Below are 18,841 nucleotides of genomic sequence, written 5' to 3' on the forward strand. Positions count from 1 at the left end.
GGAATCCCATTTCTACCAGTGTCTTTGTCAATTCCCTTTGCCACAGCAGGGGAGAAATCCTAAGTCCATACAAGGCCTTGTTGAGTCTGAGGAGTATTCCTAGCTTCCTATATCCTGGGAGCATCTGTATGTAGACTTCTCTGTCCATGGATGCATGCACAAAGGCATTGGTAACATCATATTGCTTGAGTTCCAGGTCAAAGTGTGCTGCAATGGCCATCATCATCCTGAAGGATCTCCTTGCTAAGGTTGCAGCATATATGTCTTGAGATGTGATGTTCCTCTATTGATCTCCTCTTACGACCAGGTGGGCCTTGCATTTATCTAGTCTGTGGTGTTTGTCAAACTTGTACACATACACCCACATGCAGTCCAGGATTTGGTGATCAGCATCCTTCACTCCTTTGTCTAAGACTTCAATCCAGGATTGTGTAGGAATATGGGATCTGAGATGTGCTCTCTCAGCTTCCTCAAATTATTCCCTGAGTTCATGGTCCTTGAGTTACCAATGATGCTTGGGTGGATGTAGTAGTTAGTTCCTGTGTAGTTTCACCCCTTGAGCTAGCAACCTCTTCAAGTATGCTTTGTCAATTGGCTTCCTTTCATAGGATCCAACATTTCCTGCTTGTGTTCTAGCCAAAAATGCAGCATACCATGGTACCATTTTAGCTATACCAGTATCTTGGAGTGATAGATCCTGTTCATCAGGTCCTGAGAGAAGTTGGGCCAAGAGTGTCATAGATGGTGGTATATTAGGTGGAGTAGAATAAGGACCTATGATCTTTCTTCCTTGGTGGTACCCTGGTTGGTCTGGTTCTTCTTGGTTGTCCTGAGGAGCATCTTCAATGGTTTCATCCTCATAGAATGACTGGGTCTTTTGTTCACCTGATGGGAGAGATGGAAGTTCCACACTCTTCACCTATCTAGCAATCTCCTCAGTGGTACTGTGTATAAGGTTGTCCATGATTTCTTCTTCCTTGCCATTGAACATAGTGTGCTCATCAAACACAACATCTCTGGTACTGATGACCTTTCCCAGAGTTGGTATCTAGATCCTGAAGATATTGGAGAACTGGTACCCAACCAAGTATCCAATCCATGACTTGGGATCTAGCCTCTGCAGTCTTGATTTTCCTCTGTGGGTATCATCAGAGAGGGCAAATGCCTTGCATCTATAGGCCTTGAGGTGAGAGAGGTCTGGCTTCCTGGACAGAGTTAAGATTCTATGTTGGAGAGCCACTGGTGTGAAGAACTTCTCATATGAGGTTTTCTATCCATTGAAGTAGAGTGGAGTCCTATTGAGGAGATAGACAGCTGCCCTGACTATCTCTAGCCAAAGGTTGAAGGGTAGATTGGCATCCAACCTGATTGCTCTTGACTTTTCCTTCACTGATCTCCCTGGTCTCTCTGCTCCTCCATTCTGAGCCTGTGTGTCTGGAGTAGATGGTTCAACCTTGATTCCCAATCCCAACAGCCACTGGTACACCTCTTGCTTGACTGTGACAATCTCATTATCTGTCTCAATGACCTTGACTATGATATTGAATTGCTTCTTGAACAATGAGATGAGGATTCCCAGCTCCTTGATGATTGACTTAGCTGGCCTGTTGTCTTTGAAGTAGAAGTCCCATGAGTATCTTGAGTTCCTGCAGATGACCAGCATTTGACTCTTCTCCTTGGTGATGCTTCCTTCCTCATAGTCATGAAAGTCCACAGCAAGTCTCTCTCCTGGTCCTTCATCATTGACTCTTGGGATTCTCCTGATTCTCCTCTTGCCTTTAGCTCTTCCACAAGCATTGCACTGAACAATGGTGATTCCTTTGATCTTCACCCCCTCAGCTTGCTGGATAAGGTGTTCCACTGCTGATGGTCCTGGGTATCCTAATCTCTTATGCCACAATATAGCATCTGCTTTCTGTGGTGATCTCTTGATCCTAGACTTGATCCTTTGATTGTGGAAGGTAGATTAGGATGGATCATGGTACTGGATGACCCATTAATTGTATCTGTCCTTGAGGTAGGTGATTAGAGTATTGTCTATGAGCCTGAGGAGAGTAGGATTACTCTTGTTGTCCCACCATATTCCTTGCAGTCTGAGTTGCCTGAATGAGACCAGATTACACATGATATCTGGGCACAGGGCCACATTGGTGAAGTGAAGTTTGGTAGGCCCATTGGGTCCTGTGAGGTGAAGGATCAGTGAACCATAGCCTTGGATCCATACCTTTGAGTTGCCAGCCCAGATGCAGTCACCTGGCATTGGATCATGGATACACTGGAGTTGTCCTCTGTCATTTGTGATATGACAAGTAGAACCTGAGTCCAAGATGAAACAGTGTCTCAATGGGTAGTCAGAGAACTCTGCTCTGAATGATACTATCACAAATGCAGCATTGATTGCTGATATCTTCCAGTCTTCAAGTCATTCCTTCCATATCTCAGGTTTAGGTGTTTGTTCCTCTCTGAACCTAGGTATCTTAGAAGACCTGGCATTCTTTAGTCCTCTTACCATTCCTTGTAGATCAGTATCAGATGAAAGTGCCAGTTGCACCATCTTAGCTATCCAAGGTCTGGGATTGAAGCCCACAGAAGCTTTCTCTGGAAATGCATAGGAGCAATCCTTGAGTGAATGGGGTAGATCACAAGTAGAGCATCTGCCCCTAGCTGCTACTGGTACTCCATGTCTTCCATGTTTGAGCTGCTTGAGTATGGCTTCAAGACTTTGTCTTTCTTTACCAACTCTGTGCCCTTGGTACCTCTTCAGTCTCCCAAAGGACTTTGGCTTCAGGGTCTTCCCCTTTTTCACTATGGTTTCAGGGTCTTCCCCTTCTTCACCTTGATGTGGAGTATCAGCAGCATAAACAGCATCCTGTCTGCTGCCCAGGATGGGCACACCATGCTCAGAAGAGGCAGGTGAGATGTCACCAGTGAAGAATGCCCCCCTGTGGCTTTTGTTCTTAACTGGGTATTCAGCTTCCATGTACATCTTAAACTCTTTCATCATTTGTCTCCTAGACATCCTCAGATTCTGGAGTTCTCTTCTGAACTGTGATGTCCAGATTGGTGCAACTTTCTGTACTGCAGTCAGGAAGTCCTTGACTATATCATGAATTCTTAGAGTTTCAGAGACCCCTTCAGCTTCAGCTTCAGTGGCAGCCTCATCATACTCTACAAGCTAATTTTTCTATGAGGTGGCATATCTCATAGGTCTCAGAGCTGCCAAATAATGGTCCCTGGCCTTGTCTCTTTCCACATCATCCTCAATTCCAATAGTGGTTCTGAGGAGTCTGATTTGCTCTCTCAGTTGAGTACCAAAGTGGCAACATGTCTTCTGCAGATGCTTGGAGACAGTGGATTGGATGTGTTTGACCAAATCTTTGTGACTTGCTTGTTCTCTCTCCCACTCCCTCCATTCTTCCTTGTATGCTTCTATCTCTATCTTCTAGTTTTCCAAGTCATCCTTGTATGCCTTGAGGCCTGAAGTTGATAGATCTGATAGGAACCTGGGTAGAACATGGTCGATTATTTCATCATTCATAGAGGTAGCTTGGATGGATTGTTGGATGCGGCTTCTGGTACTCATGGTATTAGAAGAAGCAGTCTCAATAGTAAAGATAGCTAGGAGTGCAGGTTCATAGTCTGAGACTTGAGGCTTGAGTGGAGCAGTAGATCTTTCCATGAACTCCTTGAATCTATCAGGATCAATCATGTCCCAGATATCCGATACATCTGCCTTGGATTGTAGTTGAGTGAACCAGGAGGTCTAGTCCTTGCTGGTAGCCAGAGTGGCTTGAGTTTGGTTGTTGATAGTATTGGCAGACATGTTGGTAAAGGCAGTGAGACTCTTAATTATCAGATTTGATGGTATCTGAAGATGTCACGGTGATGGAAAGATTGAATGAAGATGGGTTGACTGATTGTATTCTGGTGTATACCTGTGTGTATGAGGCTGAGGCCTGATACCGGTTTTGATGTTCCTTCTCTGGGCACCAAGGCTGCGCAGAGCACTAGCCACTGCAGAATCACTAGCCACATATCCTTAGACAGTACCGGTACAGACATATTCTCCCAGTCCTCCTCTCCAGTCCCAGATGGGATGTCCATAAACTGGCTTACCATCTGATACACCTACTAAGGATATAACTCCTTATTCTTAAAAAAAGGGGCATAGAGTATACTTATAAGGCTTTAGATTGTATTTATAAAGGGTCTAGGTAGCAAAGAATTATAATTTATAGCAGATAGAGAAGAATTAGAGCAAAAATAACATGTAGTATAGGGGGTATAGAGATAAGTACGTAATTGAAGGAGTATACAAAACTACAGAAAAGTTTTACGCACGGACCTCCGCACGGACGCTTGGTCAGATTTGCTCGGCCCGAGGTGCAGCCGACTACTAGCGATGGTGCAGTTTAACTGTATTCACAGACGCGACGCCCAACGACACTCCATCAGGCCATTGTGTCTCGTCACCACTTTTCGCGTCGCCCGCTGGAGGGTGGGAAGGACAATGGATGACAGTGATGAGTATGGCGATTTGGACGACTCGGCCTTTATAGAGGCGGCGACACAGGCGGAGCAGACGGCATTCCCACCTTCACCACGCCCAGCGAAGCGGCAAAAGATTAGCCACCAGGGTACTTCCATTCCGCCAAGACAACACAACAACAGGAACAGTCCGATACCAGACTCTGAGGAAGAGGACGATGATGTTCACTCCACTTTCTCCCCAGAGTCCGAAACAAGTCGAGACAACAGGGAACATTCTCACAGCCCCCTCAAGAAACAACCCTCTCACAGCCCCTCCAAATTCAGCAGCCGTTCTCGTTCCAAATCCAGAGGCAAAGAGAATGGGACTCCGGGAGCTGAGGATGGAATCAGCAAGTACATTCAAAAGAAACGGGACCGCATACACATGCCTACCACGGCGATAGACCTGACTGATGTGTTCTACACGCAACCTCCGCAAGAACACTCGCCGCCATGGAAGCCGAGAGGAGCCATATGGCAGAAGCCGACGCTGAATATTGGTGTGCATCGGCCGGGCGTGAATGATAGGCCGTCGAAACCGGAGAAGTGGACAGGTCTGGATACTATGAAGACCATGGCTCTCCCTGGGAGGCAGTCTATCGTGTCGAGGCCGTCGCCTCGTCAGTCGGCCGAAGATGAACTCCCCGTGTCGCCGATAGAAGATGCTGAGTCACCGTCCGAACCGCAAGCAGCAGAAAATACTATAGAGGAGTATGATCCGGTCGACGATCTAGCAGATCTGCCTTCGGATGCTTTTGCTTCCTCACCTTCCTCACCACAGAAACAGGACGATGATGTTGTCCTCGTATCCGAGTCCCGTAGGAGACTTGTTGCCCCGCAGACTAATCTCCGTCAAACCACCTTATACGGCCAGATAGCAGGAAATGTTGACTTTACCCCTTCACAAACCCGTAACCGCTACAACTATGTCGCTGTTCAGAGGGAAGAGGAGCCGACGCACCATAAATTGGATCTTGAAGCGATGAAGACATGGGTCTATCCAACAAATCTAGGAGTCCTCCGTGATTACCAGTTCAATATTGTTGCCAGGGGACTCTACCACAACACTCTTGTTGCGCTACCAACTGGGTTGGGAAAGACGTTCATTGCGGCTACCATCATGCTCAATTGGTTTCGCTGGACAACAGAAGCCCAGATTGTCTTTGTTGCTCCCACGAGGCCACTAGTGGCGCAACAGGTTGACGCGTGCTTCAAGATTGCTGGAATCCCCCGGTCGCAAACCACCATGCTGATGGGCGGAGTTGCGCCAGGCCTCAGGGCTGAGGAATGGAAGAGCAAGAGAGTCTTCTTTATGACTCCCCAAACCATGCTGCTAGATCTCAAATCGGGCATCGCGGATCCAAAGAAGATCGTCCTCCTAGTTGTAGACGAAGCGCACAGAGCTACAGGCTCGTATGCCTACGTTGAAGTGGCAAACTTCCTACATCGCTTCAACAAGAGTTTTCGCGTGCTTGCTCTCACGGCCACTCCAGGTTCAGATGTCGAATCTGTGCAGAAGGTGATCGACGGATTGAAGATTTCCAGGATCGAGATTCGTACTGAAAAGTCTCTCGACCTCAAGGAGTATGTCCATCAGCGCAATGTGGAGAAGAAGATCTTCAAGAATAGCGAAGAGATGGAGATGTGCATGGAGTTGTATTCTGCCGCCCTTTCGAAACCTGTCAAAATGTTGGCTGCAAAGCATGCCTTTTGGAGCAGTGACCCGCTGGATCTGACACCTTATGGCTGCACCCAGGCTCGGCAGAAGTGGATGGCAGGGCCGGGAAGGAATGTATCATGGCCGGAGAAGAGCCAGGTTAACAGTGCTTTTGCAATTCTGGCTTCGATTTCGCACGGCATGGAGATGCTAAAATACCACTCTATTGTGCCGTTCTACACCAAGATGAAGGAGTTTCGCGACGATGCAATAAAGAGTAATTCGAAGATGAAGAAAGAGATAGCGAACAGTGATGAGTTCAAAAAGCTCATGAACAGGTTGCAACAGTGGACTTCGAGCAGCGATTTCGTTGGCCATCCAAAGCTGGATTATCTGCAGCAAGTCATTCTTGATCATTTTCTAGAGGCCGGCGAAGGTCGCCATGCTGAAGGGGCGCCTCCATCTCAGACTCGTGTCATGGTCTTCGCACACTGGCGCGATAGCGCAGAGGAGATCGTAAGAGTCCTTAAGAAGCATCAACCCATGATTCGACCGCATGTCTTCGTGGGTCAGGCCAGCGCGAAGAACTCAGAAGGCATGGCACAGAAGGACCAGTTGGAGATGATCAATAAGTTCCAATCAGGCGTATACAACACGCTTGTTGCTACATCTATTGGTGAAGAAGGTCTCGACATCGGCGAAGTCGATCTGATTGTCTGCTATGACTCGAAAGCGTCACCACTTCGTATGTTGCAGCGCATGGGCAGAACGGGACGTAAAAGACAGGGCAGAATTGTCTTATTGCAAATGGAGGGTAAAGAAGAGCGGGACTTCGAGAAAGCCAAGGACAGCTACGAAAGGATGCAGGAGTTGATAGCCAATGGCTCACAGTTTACCTTCCACGAGGAACTGTCCAAGCGCATAGTCCCCGCCCATATCCAGCCCGTGGTTGATAAGCGCGCCGTTGAGATTCCGCTGGAGAATTCGCAGTCTGATTGGGAACCTCTACCTAAGAAGAAGAATGGGAGAGCGCCAAAACGACCGCCGAAGAAGTTCCATATGCCGGACGGTGTAATTACAGGTTTTGTGAAGGCGAACCGAATGGATGAGGAGATTGCGCCGAAATCTAGGGGAAAGAAGAAGGCGGATCCGGTTTATCCTAGTGAAGAGATCTACGAGGCCGTGCCGCTGGAGACCGTTCTGCTAGATGAGAAGGGGATGAAGGATCTGGAGCAGAGATTTCAGACCGTGTACGATGATGACGACGCACCAGTTGTGGGTCCTCTCCAGCTGGATCGATATCCTGCACGGCAACGAGTGCTATCACGGCCAAAACTGTTCCGCAAGCCAGGACGCATGAGAAAGTCGTTTGTGGAGACCCTGCAACGTATGCATGCAATGGATGACAGGACACTGGAATCACTGGTACGACCTGATGTGCATCTCTCCGACTTTGAGGACGAGCTGGGACCTAGCGCTGTGATATCCGATACTGCTTCCACTACCGCAGAGGCCATGGCCGTAGATGATGATATGTGGGCGTCTGACGATCCGCCTTCTCAGCCAGTTAGTAAAGCTCCGCCGAAAACGAAGCCCGCAGCGGGTAGGAAGCCGAAAAAGACGACTGCCAGCAAACTGCCGGCATCCCCAAGAGCACCGGCTCCACGTGGTAGAGCCACGAAATCATTGCCTGAGTCGGCAACCCCAACGCGTCGGCAAAGAGGGAAGCCTTCTCGTAATACGTCTGCATATCAAATATCTGAGCTGGTGGAAGAGGGCGCGTCTTCTTCGCCGCCACCAACGGACCCCCGTATGCGTCTTGCCTCTCAGGCCATTGACCTCGGCTCCCATGACACTTCGGGGGAGGAGGATGTTGAAGACACTCAAGCGTACCTAAATGACTCCTTTCTCCGGAGCTTCATCGCCGATGACGATGAGGAGGTAGATGCACCTGAGTCCAGTCTACCTAGCCTGAATTTTGGCCCTGGGAAGGGGACGCAGGCTGTTGTACAAGCCGCCAAGTCGAAGAAGCCGAGGAGAATGGAGAAGATATTCACGAGTGATCCGACGGATGTGGATGTGGTGATGAGCAGCGACAGTGAAGATGAGACGCCTGCAAGGGGAAAGAAGATGATTGGATTGAACCAAAGGATTGGCTACACTGTCGATTCGGATGAGGACCAGGAGGATGATGGACGAGTTTTGCCCCCAACAAAGAGGGTCAGAAGGGTAATTGATGATGACGATGACGACGACGAATGACTGCTCATGGCCATGAGCCTCTTTGGAAACGACGTTCTGGATATTTGATTGTAAAGCAGACCCGTACGCTCAATATACATCCCAGTCCCGTCCCGCACTTATACATGAATATATCTAGTCAAACTGTTTCCAGTACTCAGCGTCATAGCCATCCACATGATCTGTATACTCCTTCCCGGCCTTGACCCATCCCTTGATTCCCCCTTCTAGCGTCAGCGCCTGCATCTCCGTGTCCCCCTGTTCGGCTAAGTAATCGGCGAACCAGCCTGAGCAACGGGGACCGCGGCCGTTGCTGGATCCTGTATAGGACAAAATTAGTAAAGGACAGTTACACAGAGCAAAACAACTGTTATATCTGTCTAGTATAATGAGGAATAACAATATAACTCGTAACCCACCGCAGTAGAATGCCACCGTCTTCACGCCCGCCCTTTTGCATAGATCGTACAACACCCCTCGATTCATGTAGAAGCTATGGGCGGGAAGATTGAGACTTCCTCTAATAGTGCCGCCTTCAAAGTCTGTCCTGCGGACATCGACAAGGAGCAGGTCTGGGGACGAGAGGGAGGATAGTGCGTCTGAGCGGGAGAGGAGGGGTGCGGTGGACCGGGGTGCGGGGAAGGCGTCGTACCAGTTGGATTGGGCGGACATTGTAGATTATGATAGTTTTCTGGGTTTCGGAAGATGATTGTGGTACAAGATGCAAGATCTGGATACAAGTAACTCAATGCTAGAGGTAGTCTAACAGTACTCTCAGCCCTTTGCCGAGGGATGAAGTGAATGTCCCTCGACGCCACAAGCGACAGGGATCACACGTGCGGCGACGCGGGAAACACCGCCACACTTTGAGGACACCTTTTAACGGTCGGTGCATCACATCGGGTGACGGCGGCGTGATGCAGGTGCCGGTGATTTCTATTCATAATTATATAATAAATTGATCTCTCTTTACTCTCCCATGCTTCGTACAACAGTCTAATTGACCCACCTTTCCACCGTCCCCGCAACCCTACTTCTTGTCTTTCATTTATCGCGGCCAATCCCAGTTTAGCTCTGAATAAGACTCGCCTGCGCCACACCCTTGTTTGGTGACAGGAACGCTCTTTCTTACCAAGATTCAATCTGGCCTCTTCAAGCCCTGGAGCCTCTGCCTTGATTACTTGATTACCAACACTTTGAAGGCTCGTGCGCCTTGTTATATAGAGTATACTGCACCTCATCAGACTGTAAGTTTCAGGATTCCCCACCGATTGGACTCTCAGGACATCGAAAAGGACTCGTAACTGACTCGGATTGCTTACAGACTACGGCACGTAGACGATGAGGACAGCAGCGCAAGTGTTCTATCTGGCAGTTTTCTCACTGTTGGGTACTTCACATGCCGCGAGCCATGCTCCGTCTGCTGCAAAGACGAAGCCCTCGCCTTCCAACGTCTGCGAAGTAAGCAACGGGTCAACGACCTCCTGCGCCCCGAGTGCACTTCCTTCTATTCCTCAGAACCAGAGTCCTAAACATACTGTACAGTTTGAACCCGGGGCAATTGTATCCGACGCCTGTGCGAGTTACAGCACCCTCGAGCAGCTAAATGAAGCTATTCACCCCTATCTGCATTCGATTACACAAAACACGGATTTCTTCTCGCATTACCGGTTAAACCTATACAACAAAAAGTGCCCCTTTTGGAGCGACGAGAATGGCATGTGTGGGAATGTGGCGTGTGCGGTGAACACACTGGAGAACGAAGAGGACATCCCGCTTGTATGGCGGGCGAAAGAGCTGGGGAAGTTGGAGGGACCCACAGCGCAGCACCCGGGTAAGAAACAACAGAGGGAACATAAGCAACGGCCCTTGCAGGGTAGTTTGGGAGAAAACGTCGGCGAGAGCTGCGTCGTGGAGTACGATGATGAGTGCGATGAGCGCGACTACTGCATCCCGGAAGATGAGACCGCCACGGCGAAGGGCGACTATGTCTCGCTGGTGGATAACCCAGAAAGGTTCACGGGATATGCGGGCGCCGGACCGCAGCAGGTTTGGCAGGCAATCTATCGGGAAAACTGCTTCAGCAAGCCGCCGAAAAATGAGCCGTCGTCCACGCCGCAGATGTCGCCGTTTGGCAGTCAGGAGCAGTGGCTTGCGGCGAGCCAGCTCAGGAACGTCATGAAGCAGCAGGGCGTGCAGCAAAATATCCAGTCGGCTATTGCGCACGGTACGGCTGTGCCTGCGTCACAGCTGGATCCCGTCGAATTTGACGATACGTGTTTGGAAAAGCGCGTCTTCCACCGCGTCATCTCCGGCATGCATGCTTCGATATCTACGCATCTGTGCTGGGAATACCTCGACCAGAAGACGGGGCAATGGCACCCGAACCTCACCTGTTACGAACAACGTCTGCACAACTTTCCTGACCGCGTGTCCAATATCTACTTTAATTACGCCCTCATCATGCGCGCCGTTGGTAAGATCAAGCGCCATATAGAGGACTACTCGTTCTGCTCCGAAGACCCGGAGCAAGACCAACGTACGAAGAACATGGTCCTTCGCCTCGCCTCCTCCATCCCCTCCGGCCCCGAGATCTTCGACGAAACGGTCATGTTCCGGGATCCTGCCTCGATTGCTCTGAAAGAAGAGTTTCGCAATAAATTCAGGAACGTGAGTCGCATCATGGATTGCGTGGGCTGCGACAAGTGTCGGCTTTGGGGTAAACTGCAGACGAACGGCTACGGCACGGCGCTCAAAGTGCTTTTCGAATTCGACGAGAACGATTCGAGCAAAGATCCACCTCTGCGCCGGACGGAACTCGTTGCTTTGTTGAATACTATGGATCGGCTTTCGCACTCGCTGCATGCCATCAAGGAGTTTAGACGCATGGTAGACGAACGCGATGGAGCCTCTAGTCCGGTCTCCGCACCATCGGAGGCAGAGGAGGAGACGCGGCGTCTCTCCAATGAGAAGGAGGAGCCAGAGAGCCCAACAGACGACGCGCCGGACTTCAGGCGCGACTGGGACTCCACCAATATGACCATCATGGACGAATTCTGGGCGGAGTTAAATCTCGTGACGAGGGTGTATTTGCACGTTCTGAAGAGTTGGTGGGAGTTGCCGAGGAAATTGTATGTCTCCAGGCAACCACATTTTGCAACTGTTTATGCGATATGCTGACTCTTCTTGGTAGTTCAAAGATCCTGCTTTTCGAAATGTACCGCCTTTGGAATTACTGGATTGGTCTCGCTGTTCCCGGTCGGAGTTGGGAGATTAAGATTCCTAGCAGGGATGAGCTGTAGGTTGGGAGCGTGGCATGTGTTTGATAATAGAGAGTTCATTGTATGCATAGCGAGGAGTTGGGTTTTAGGTTTCAGTGCGCGCATTCTGTGCATATAGACGGCGTTGTGGGTGGTTTGGCCCGGGTCGGAAAGGGTTCTCATGTGGGCATTTGGTATATATAGTGGCGTTTTCGAAGAACACTTGGTGTTTGGGCCGATGTACTCTCGCAGGGTGCCCCTTTTGCTATGTGTATATATGTTTATAGCCACTACGCAAAATAGTATGTTGGTATGATTGCTAGATGGAATTTCTCCAGGATTGGAGTTCGGCATTCGAAGTCCCATATCGCCCAATATGGTATAACCCCTGTGGTCAGCCACTCCGTCTCCACCACCCGCCCGCAAATCCCACCCCAAGGCGGTCACACCTGGCAGAAATTCACACCCACTCCACTCATAACAACATCCGGAACACTTTCTTCGCCCATCTTGTCCTCCCATCACACATTCTCCCTCAGCAGGGGATGCTGCGCACCCTCCTGCAATCCGTCACACGAGCCATGGCCTCTTCCGCACCGCCACGCGTTCCCATCCCGAAGAATGGCGTCGACTACCGTGGCAAGGTCGTCCTTGCGCCGATGGTGCGGTCAGGAGAATTACCCTCGCGGCTGCTGGCGCTGAAGTATGGCGCCGATTTGGTATGGGGTACGCCATGCTTTTCCTCTCTTAGTTGTCGCGAAGTTGGCCCCTAGGAGATCTCGGGTACCGTCTGAAAGATCCGTATTGACTTGTGAATTGCTAGGCCCCGAAACCATCGACCGCGCCATCATAGGCACAACCCGCCGCCTGAACCCGCACACGCAGACTCTCGAGTGGACGCGCCTACCGACCTCTAAACTCAAGAATCCCGCGCTGGACCCTGAAAACCGCGAATCCGTCATCTACCGCATCCACCCGGAACTCGAACGCGGGCGCCTCATCTACCAAGTCGGCACCGCGAACCCAGAGTTAGCCGTCCAGGCGGCGAAAATGGTAGCCGCGGACGTGGCGGGCATAGACGTGAATGCGGGGTGTCCGAAGCCGTTCTCCACGGCGGGCGGCATGGGCGCCGCACTGCTCAAGACGCCGGACCTGCTGTGCGATATCCTGAGGCGGTTGGTCGAGGAGGTGGGCAAGGTGTACGAGATTGGCATCAGCGTCAAGATTCGCATCCTGGATAAGGCAGAGGATACAGAGGCGTTGGTCAGGAAGCTGGTAGCGACGGGTATCACGGGACTCACCGTGCATTGTCGGACGACTCCCATGAGGCCCAGGGAACGCGCCATTCGCGATCAGCTGCGCATGATAGGCCGGGTGTGCAGGGAGGCTGGGGTCGCGTGTGTGATGAACGGGGACGTGACATCTCGCTCCGAAGCTCTCCAACTGATTAAAGAATACGACGTCGATGGCGCCATGATCGCCACCGAAGCCGAGAAGAATCCTTCCTGTTTCCGTCCCGAGGCGGAAGGCGGACCGCACGAGTGGCGCGGGCAGTGGAAGACGGTGGTGACGGAGTACATGAGGTTTGCGCTGATGGTGGAGAATCGGTGGGGGAATACAAAGTACCTCCTCGGTCAGATGATTCCTGGGAGGGAAAAGTGCTATGCGGATATGAATCGGAGTAAGTGTTATGCGGATTGTGTCAAGGCGCTGGGGTTGGAAGGGGTTGAGGGGATGATGGAGCAGGCGAGGAGGGTGGATGAGAGGTTGGGAATTCCGCCGAAGGAGTCGAGGGCGGCGAAGAGGGCGAGGGTGAGAGAGGCGAATAAGGAGGAGGAGGGGGAAGGGAAGGAGGCAGAGAAGAAGAATGGGGAAGAGAAGAATCACGGGGAGGAGGAGAGAGCGGCGAAGAGGGCGAGGATGCCGGAGTTGGAGAAACAGGTTCCTGTCGTGGGTCAGGAGGTTGCTGCTCCGGCGGCTTTGAGCGTCTGATGCTGTAGATGGCTTGGTATGGGTGGGCTTTTCGGCTCGTGGGCATAGCATGGTATAGTTGGCGTTTGATGCATTTACAGGAGCAGGTAAACGGTATTATCCTCCCATATCTGACGTGCGGATTCCTCAATAGAGACATTTTCTTAGCTTGATGCAGACGAATGCGTGGTCAGTGGGTTTTCTGCAGCTTGGCTTACCGTCGTCAACGACGAGATATCTATTACCCTTATCGACTCAGCTATCACCATTGATTTATGTACTGTGTACGAAGGTATAGAAGCCATGCCACCATACTGAAACGACTATATCTTTCTAACTGTGTCTCGTCCCAATTCACTGCATTTCAGATCCACCACCCCACACCCATCTCCTCGTCTTCTCTTTCATGTCCCACTCCACGGCTACTCCAAAATCTCACCCGCAACGCCACAACCGTTAGCTTCACTTTCAGGATCAATAACCTCCCCTTGGCAAGCCACGCACCGTCAACGACACTTCACCAACCACAGAACTATCAGCGGTCCGCAGATAGACATCGCTGTAAGCTTGCGTGGACGTCAGCGCGGACATCTTGACCACTATTGACGTTCGCAGCTTCTCGCGCAACGACTCATTCTATGATTCCGGGAATCTTCATAATAAATACTATTTCCTCATCATTCACGCCGCCAAGAAAACCCGTCGACCAAAGGCCATTTTGTCAACCCCATCCTATCCCCATCCTCATCACCATCTCCTCACCCATCCATCCCTCCATCCGTCACCCCATCCAACGCACCACTCCCCTCCAAAACACCTTTTCGAAAACCCAAACACCTCCCACACAAACCCTCCAACCCTCCAATCCTCCAACAAACAGTCCGATCCATTCAGCAAGTACCCGCGTCCACCTGCCTCCGCGTCCACCTGCCTCCGCTCCCACCTCCACCTCCCACCTCCACCTCCCACCTCCGCATAAACGAACCATAAATCCTCCCTATGTACGGAGTATGATCGCCGCTCCAAGCCTCAACGACGCCTCCGACGTTAATGCGAACCAGGGTGTGTGCTGTGGAAAAAAGCCCTACATGGTACGCGCGTCAACCGACGGCGTGTCGCAGAATTTGAGGGTCCCGGTTTCAAGCGACTGGGAAGAGATTTGCTTGTCTAGACGGGGAGTTTGAGTGTCTCGGACGATCGGTGAGATGATTGCGAGGTTTGCAAAGCTAAGCGCAACGTGCAGAGCAGAAGCAAAGACATGCTTCCCTAATAATCGTCACGAGATGACAAGAAATACACGATTGTAGATACTTTTTTTGTGTATGATACTTGTCCGGAATCTGCAGCATTGGAGGCTTTTCCAGGATATATACATGTATATGCAAATGTCTGTATCTATATGCACATTCAAAGCGGTCGGTCCTCGCCTGCATCCAACTGAAGGGGACCGTGTGTGTCTGTGGGGACCGTTCGGCCAAAGAGTACCGCAGCAGCGGCACATGCCAGAACATGTGTGATGATTAAGGAGAGTAAAGAAGCAGACCAGATGCAAATGATGAAAGGAGGGAGAAAAGGGTCTTGCAACAAGACTGGGCCCGCGCCAAGGCCAGCTACAAATGCAAGAATGCTATGGAAATGACGGATGAGGATGATGAGGATGATGCTCGTATGCTGTTCCAACGCTTGTAAACGACCGTGGTGGAACCTGGATCAATCGATCAAACGCTTAGTACCTGAGCTGTGTCTTCTCCGAGGCGACAATGAAGTTGAAGCGCTTGTCCAGGAACTGGTCATCGCGCGCTTGCAGCGTCGAGTTGGGGCTTCCATTCGCTCCGTTGCTGAGGAGCAGGTTGGCGCTGCCGCCCGTCTGGCCGCGAAGCGTGTTTTCGCGGCCCAGGCTGAGAAGACGAGCCTTCAAAGCCGCGGGGTCCTGGCGCAGGCTGGCGTTCTCTTCCAAGCCGAGCAAGTAGGCCATAACACCAGAGACGTGGGGGCAAGCCATCGAAGTGCCAGCGAGGAAGTTGAGAGCCTCATCAGAGGGCTGGCCGTTGATCTCGATCCAGGAGGAGAGAACGTCCTCGCCGGGTGCATAGATATCCACGCACTTTCCGATATTCGAGAAGGAAGCGATTTGGTTGTTGATGTTCATGGCACCGACGCTGACGACCGCGGAGTTCTGGCCACCGTTGCTGGCGGGAGTGTTTTGGCAAGCATCGGCCCCATCGTTGCCAGCCGCGACGGAGATATGGATACCGGCATCAGAAGCGGCCCTGACGACACGGTCGACGGTACGAGATACAGAAGACAGACCCCAGGACATGCTCATAACCGATCCCTTGAAGTTGGACTCCGTCTTGCGTTGGTTGTGGCGGTTGATGATCCAGCTCATCCCTTCGATGGTGTCAGCCGAGGAGCCACTCCCATCATCCCCGAGGACTTTGACGGCAATGATGTTTGCGTTCTGCGCGACACCAAACCGAGTTCCTGCCGCAGTTCCGGCACAGTGAGTGCCATGACCATCGCCATCATTCGTCGGGTTGGGAGTATCAAGGAAGGAGAATCCGGGGGTTACACGGCTTTTCGTGGGTTGGCCATCTGGACCGGGAACCTGGAATATTGCGTGGGTACTGCGAACGCCAGTATCGACAACGTAGATGTCGACACCGTCACCCAGAGTCTCGCTGTCAAAGGTGTAGGTGAAACTCTGGCTTCGGGGGTTGCCAGATGCACCCTGGTCACTCGAGATCTCCTGGAGGCCCCATGGGGTGCGTGTCTTCTGCAGGAATGTACGCACTTCAATCTTCTCCTCTACTGCGGCGATTTCAGACATGGCGTTGAGGGCATCGGCGCAGTGGCTGCCGGCTCGCAGGACGTATGCAGCGAACTCCGAGTTCTCCATGCGGCGCAGGATGTTGGATTCGTTCAAAGCTACGCGGGAGAAGATTTCTGCTTCCGTGACGTTGAGGCTGTCCTTTTCACGGATAACGACATATTCCGTGTTAGCGTTAGGGTCGTGACCAGCGCTGTTGCTTTCAGCGCTGATGAAGCCCACACCCTTGCGAACCTGCGGGAAAGCGGCAACGGAAGTTGCCCAAGTGGCCAATAGGCCGGTGATTGCAAAGCTCGTCCTCATTTTGAATAGAAGGGTCTGGCAGTGGAGAGTAAAATGACGAGGGTCGAGTTAAAGAAGTGACCGTCTGGGTGGGAGATGAATGTAAACCAGGAAGCGCTGCTTTCCGTTAATGATTACACCAGTGGAGAGGGAGCAAACGAATAGATAGCGGAGAATTCCGGTATGCTCTCTTGAACAAACGGGGGAATTGGAGAGAGGAAAATATAAACCCAACTCCCAGTATCTATTGTGCAGGACATGACTCCACAATGCTCCAATACCAAAGGGCGGGTATAGAGGTGAACAATGCTCGTGCTCACATGTGGTAGGAGATGGCGAGAGACTCACATCAACGCAAACAATGATAACCGAGAAAGTACTCGGTTAAGGTATCAAAGTGAAGACTTAGACTTGCACGAGGAGTTGAAACGTGCCAGCACGAGTTAGGGGAAGGATGGTGATGAAAGTGCAGCCGGATGGAGTGGCTAGAATGCAGAATTGAAAAGACGAAGAAGCTGTGAATAATGAATGTTGTGTAGACCCGGGCAAGATCTAAATAATAATGAATGAATCCGGGTCGAAAGAAAAGACAGCTCAGCGGTCGATGGAGAGAAGAAGGACGCAGGCGAAGGTGCCGTAGAAATGCATGAGGGCAGCGGGCCTGATGTACTCTTGGGGAAGCACAAACACCATGCTCAGTCAAGAAATGTGGGCATCTGAAACACGTTAGCACCCGGCGAGCTCCCGCTGCACCATGCCCAATTCATCAGAAAGGCTCCGCTCGCACGGATGGTGGAGTGCATCAACTCGGCGGACGTGTGTGGCGAGGGGTGCGGGTGCACAGCAGGTGGCAGGCTGTCAGGCACGATTGGGGCGCCGGGAGAAATTGGGCATTGCAAATCCGGGCGGCTCGCAAGACGTGGACCGGCATGGCGGCTGTTGAGGGAGTTGAAGAGGCAAAAAGCGTGCGTGGAGTGGTGCCAGGCGCCGGTCACAATCAGAGCAGTGAAAGGGTTCGGCAAGAGGCGAGCAAGAAGAGCCGCAGGGGAAGCAGATGCTGGCCGGTTCACGGGCCCTGATTGGTCGCGGACCCTGAAACGCGACAACTTCTGCGACACGCCGTGAGTGAAATTCTTTGAAGGAGAGAAGATCCAGCCGCGCTTCCGCAATTCACCCATCGAACCCACGACCGCATAAACTCGCCAGCAACTGCGACTGGAACGGACTTGCAAGGGCCCTGGATGCGCCCCTTCATGCAACTCGTTAAACAGAGGCGCTGGCGTCCAGTCGCGACCTGTTTGTACCCTTCCTCCGCATCTGGCTTTGTTCCATTTGCTGGCGTCCGCGTTTGGTTTCGCGGCCGTTGTGAAACCGAAACAGATTGGGACTCGGCCTCGTCCTTCACGTGTGGCTAAAATTGCTAGCCAGTTTCGAGGACAAGATTAAGGGTGTTCCCCGTCGTACTGTGTAGATTGGGTTGCTTTCTTTGTACAAGGCGCAGAATGGGTATTGCAACGGATGAGCACCTCAGGAAGCCTCAACGAGTTGTGAGAGTGCCCGGATTCTCCATACAGTACGTCCAAAACGACAATTGGGCCAAGAAGGTGGAAGACGCACTTGTACCCCGTGCAGTCATGTTCGTACATGGTTGCTTAAAGCTCCTTGATCCTCCAGGTTTCGCAGTCATCCCGCTCCGCTGGGCCAGAGTAGTTGGAACATCATTTAACCCAAGTCCACATTGGTTGTGTTGGAGTCTGGGAACCTTCGAAGGTGGAAGGATGAGAGGAAAGAATGCGATCCGGCAGCACAGCCCCTCCGCTCAACACCACCCCGCTATCTCCAATGCTGTCTGCGTGTGCTTGCACATGCTGCTTCGTGGAGTCTTTTCCGTGCCATTTCCCCAAGGCACAGCAATCGGGCAGTGTCATCGCCGTCTACGCATAGAAACGCCCAGAGATGAGGCGGTGATATACTAACCGCTTCGAATGATGAACTGCACCGCTGCCATGCGTTCCCTTCGTTTTAGGACCCTGATATCAGAAAAAACAACACTTGTTGAGACAAACAACC

General features: G+C 51.5%; 6 protein-coding genes across 6 annotated transcripts; 4 read left to right on the forward strand and 2 right to left on the reverse strand.

The window, feature by feature from the left end:
- Positions 1–4,510: 4,510 nt before the first annotated feature.
- EI97DRAFT_416232 (P-loop containing nucleoside triphosphate hydrolase protein) lies at positions 4,511–8,449 on the forward strand (the record flags this gene model as incomplete). Its single annotated transcript, XM_033796883.1, has 2 exons — positions 4,511–5,150; positions 5,238–8,449. 2 exons carry the CDS (start codon positions 4,511–4,513, stop codon positions 8,447–8,449), a joined length of 3,852 nt encoding a protein of 1,283 aa, XP_033654935.1.
- On the reverse strand, positions 8,197–9,219 carry EI97DRAFT_466267 (Rhodanese-like protein). The gene is made up of 2 exons (XM_033801527.1): positions 8,848–9,219; positions 8,197–8,748 (listed from the first exon to the last, which is right to left on the reverse strand). Exons 1-2 carry the CDS (start codon positions 9,098–9,100, stop codon positions 8,564–8,566), a joined length of 438 nt encoding a protein of 145 aa, XP_033654936.1. The 5' UTR covers positions 9,101–9,219; the 3' UTR covers positions 8,197–8,563.
- A 165-nt stretch (positions 9,220–9,384) lies between these two features.
- On the forward strand, positions 9,385–11,998 carry EI97DRAFT_416239 (endoplasmic oxidoreductin). The gene is made up of 3 exons (XM_033796884.1): positions 9,385–9,675; positions 9,753–11,559; positions 11,622–11,998. Exons 2-3 carry the CDS (start codon positions 9,770–9,772, stop codon positions 11,728–11,730), a joined length of 1,899 nt encoding a protein of 632 aa, XP_033654937.1. The 5' UTR covers positions 9,385–9,675; positions 9,753–9,769; the 3' UTR covers positions 11,731–11,998.
- A 147-nt stretch (positions 11,999–12,145) lies between these two features.
- On the forward strand, positions 12,146–13,891 carry EI97DRAFT_432279 (FMN-linked oxidoreductase). Its single transcript, XM_033798133.1, has 2 exons — positions 12,146–12,414; positions 12,512–13,891. Exons 1-2 carry the CDS (start codon positions 12,270–12,272, stop codon positions 13,678–13,680), a joined length of 1,314 nt encoding a protein of 437 aa, XP_033654938.1. The 5' UTR covers positions 12,146–12,269; the 3' UTR covers positions 13,681–13,891.
- A 34-nt stretch (positions 13,892–13,925) lies between these two features.
- On the forward strand, positions 13,926–15,021 carry EI97DRAFT_432280 (uncharacterized protein). The gene is made up of 2 exons (XM_033798134.1): positions 13,926–14,220; positions 14,275–15,021. Exons 1-2 carry the CDS (start codon positions 13,935–13,937, stop codon positions 14,841–14,843), a joined length of 855 nt encoding a protein of 284 aa, XP_033654939.1. The 5' UTR covers positions 13,926–13,934; the 3' UTR covers positions 14,844–15,021.
- Positions 15,022–15,385: 364 nt separating this feature from the next.
- EI97DRAFT_375346 (subtilisin-like protein) lies at positions 15,386–16,558 on the reverse strand (the record flags this gene model as incomplete). The annotated part of the gene is made up of 1 exon (XM_033795501.1): positions 15,386–16,558. The coding sequence occupies one exon, from the start codon at positions 16,556–16,558 to the stop codon at positions 15,386–15,388; it is 1,173 nt and encodes a 390-aa protein (XP_033654940.1).
- Positions 16,559–18,841: the final 2,283 nt, after the last annotated feature.

The sequence above is a fragment of the Westerdykella ornata genome (genome assembly GCF_010094085.1).
Source record: "Westerdykella ornata strain CBS 379.55 unplaced genomic scaffold EI97scaffold_7, whole genome shotgun sequence".
NCBI lineage: Eukaryota > Fungi > Ascomycota > Dothideomycetes > Pleosporales > Sporormiaceae > Westerdykella > Westerdykella ornata.

Excerpts from the sequence above, each read along its gene's own strand:
- EI97DRAFT_466267 (XM_033801527.1), bottom strand. The coding sequence starts at position 9,100 with ATGTCCGCCCAATCCAACTGGTACGACGCCTTCCCCGCACCCCGGTCC. Across the intron at positions 8,749-8,847 it reads GACGGTGGCATTCTACTGCG|GATCCAGCAACGGCCGCGGT; the intron begins GTGGGTTACGAG and ends TGTCCTATACAG.
- EI97DRAFT_416239 (XM_033796884.1), top strand. The coding sequence starts at position 9,770 with ATGAGGACAGCAGCGCAAGTGTTCTATCTGGCAGTTTTCTCACTGTTG. Across the intron at positions 11,560-11,621 it reads TGGGAGTTGCCGAGGAAATT|TTCAAAGATCCTGCTTTTCG; the intron begins GTATGTCTCCAG and ends TCTTCTTGGTAG.
- EI97DRAFT_432279 (XM_033798133.1), top strand. The coding sequence starts at position 12,270 with ATGGCCTCTTCCGCACCGCCACGCGTTCCCATCCCGAAGAATGGCGTC. Across the intron at positions 12,415-12,511 it reads TGGCGCCGATTTGGTATGGG|GCCCCGAAACCATCGACCGC; the intron begins GTACGCCATGCT and ends GTGAATTGCTAG.
- EI97DRAFT_432280 (XM_033798134.1), top strand. The coding sequence starts at position 13,935 with ATGTACTGTGTACGAAGGTATAGAAGCCATGCCACCATACTGAAACGA. Across the intron at positions 14,221-14,274 it reads GTCCGCAGATAGACATCGCT|CTTCTCGCGCAACGACTCAT; the intron begins GTAAGCTTGCGT and ends TGACGTTCGCAG.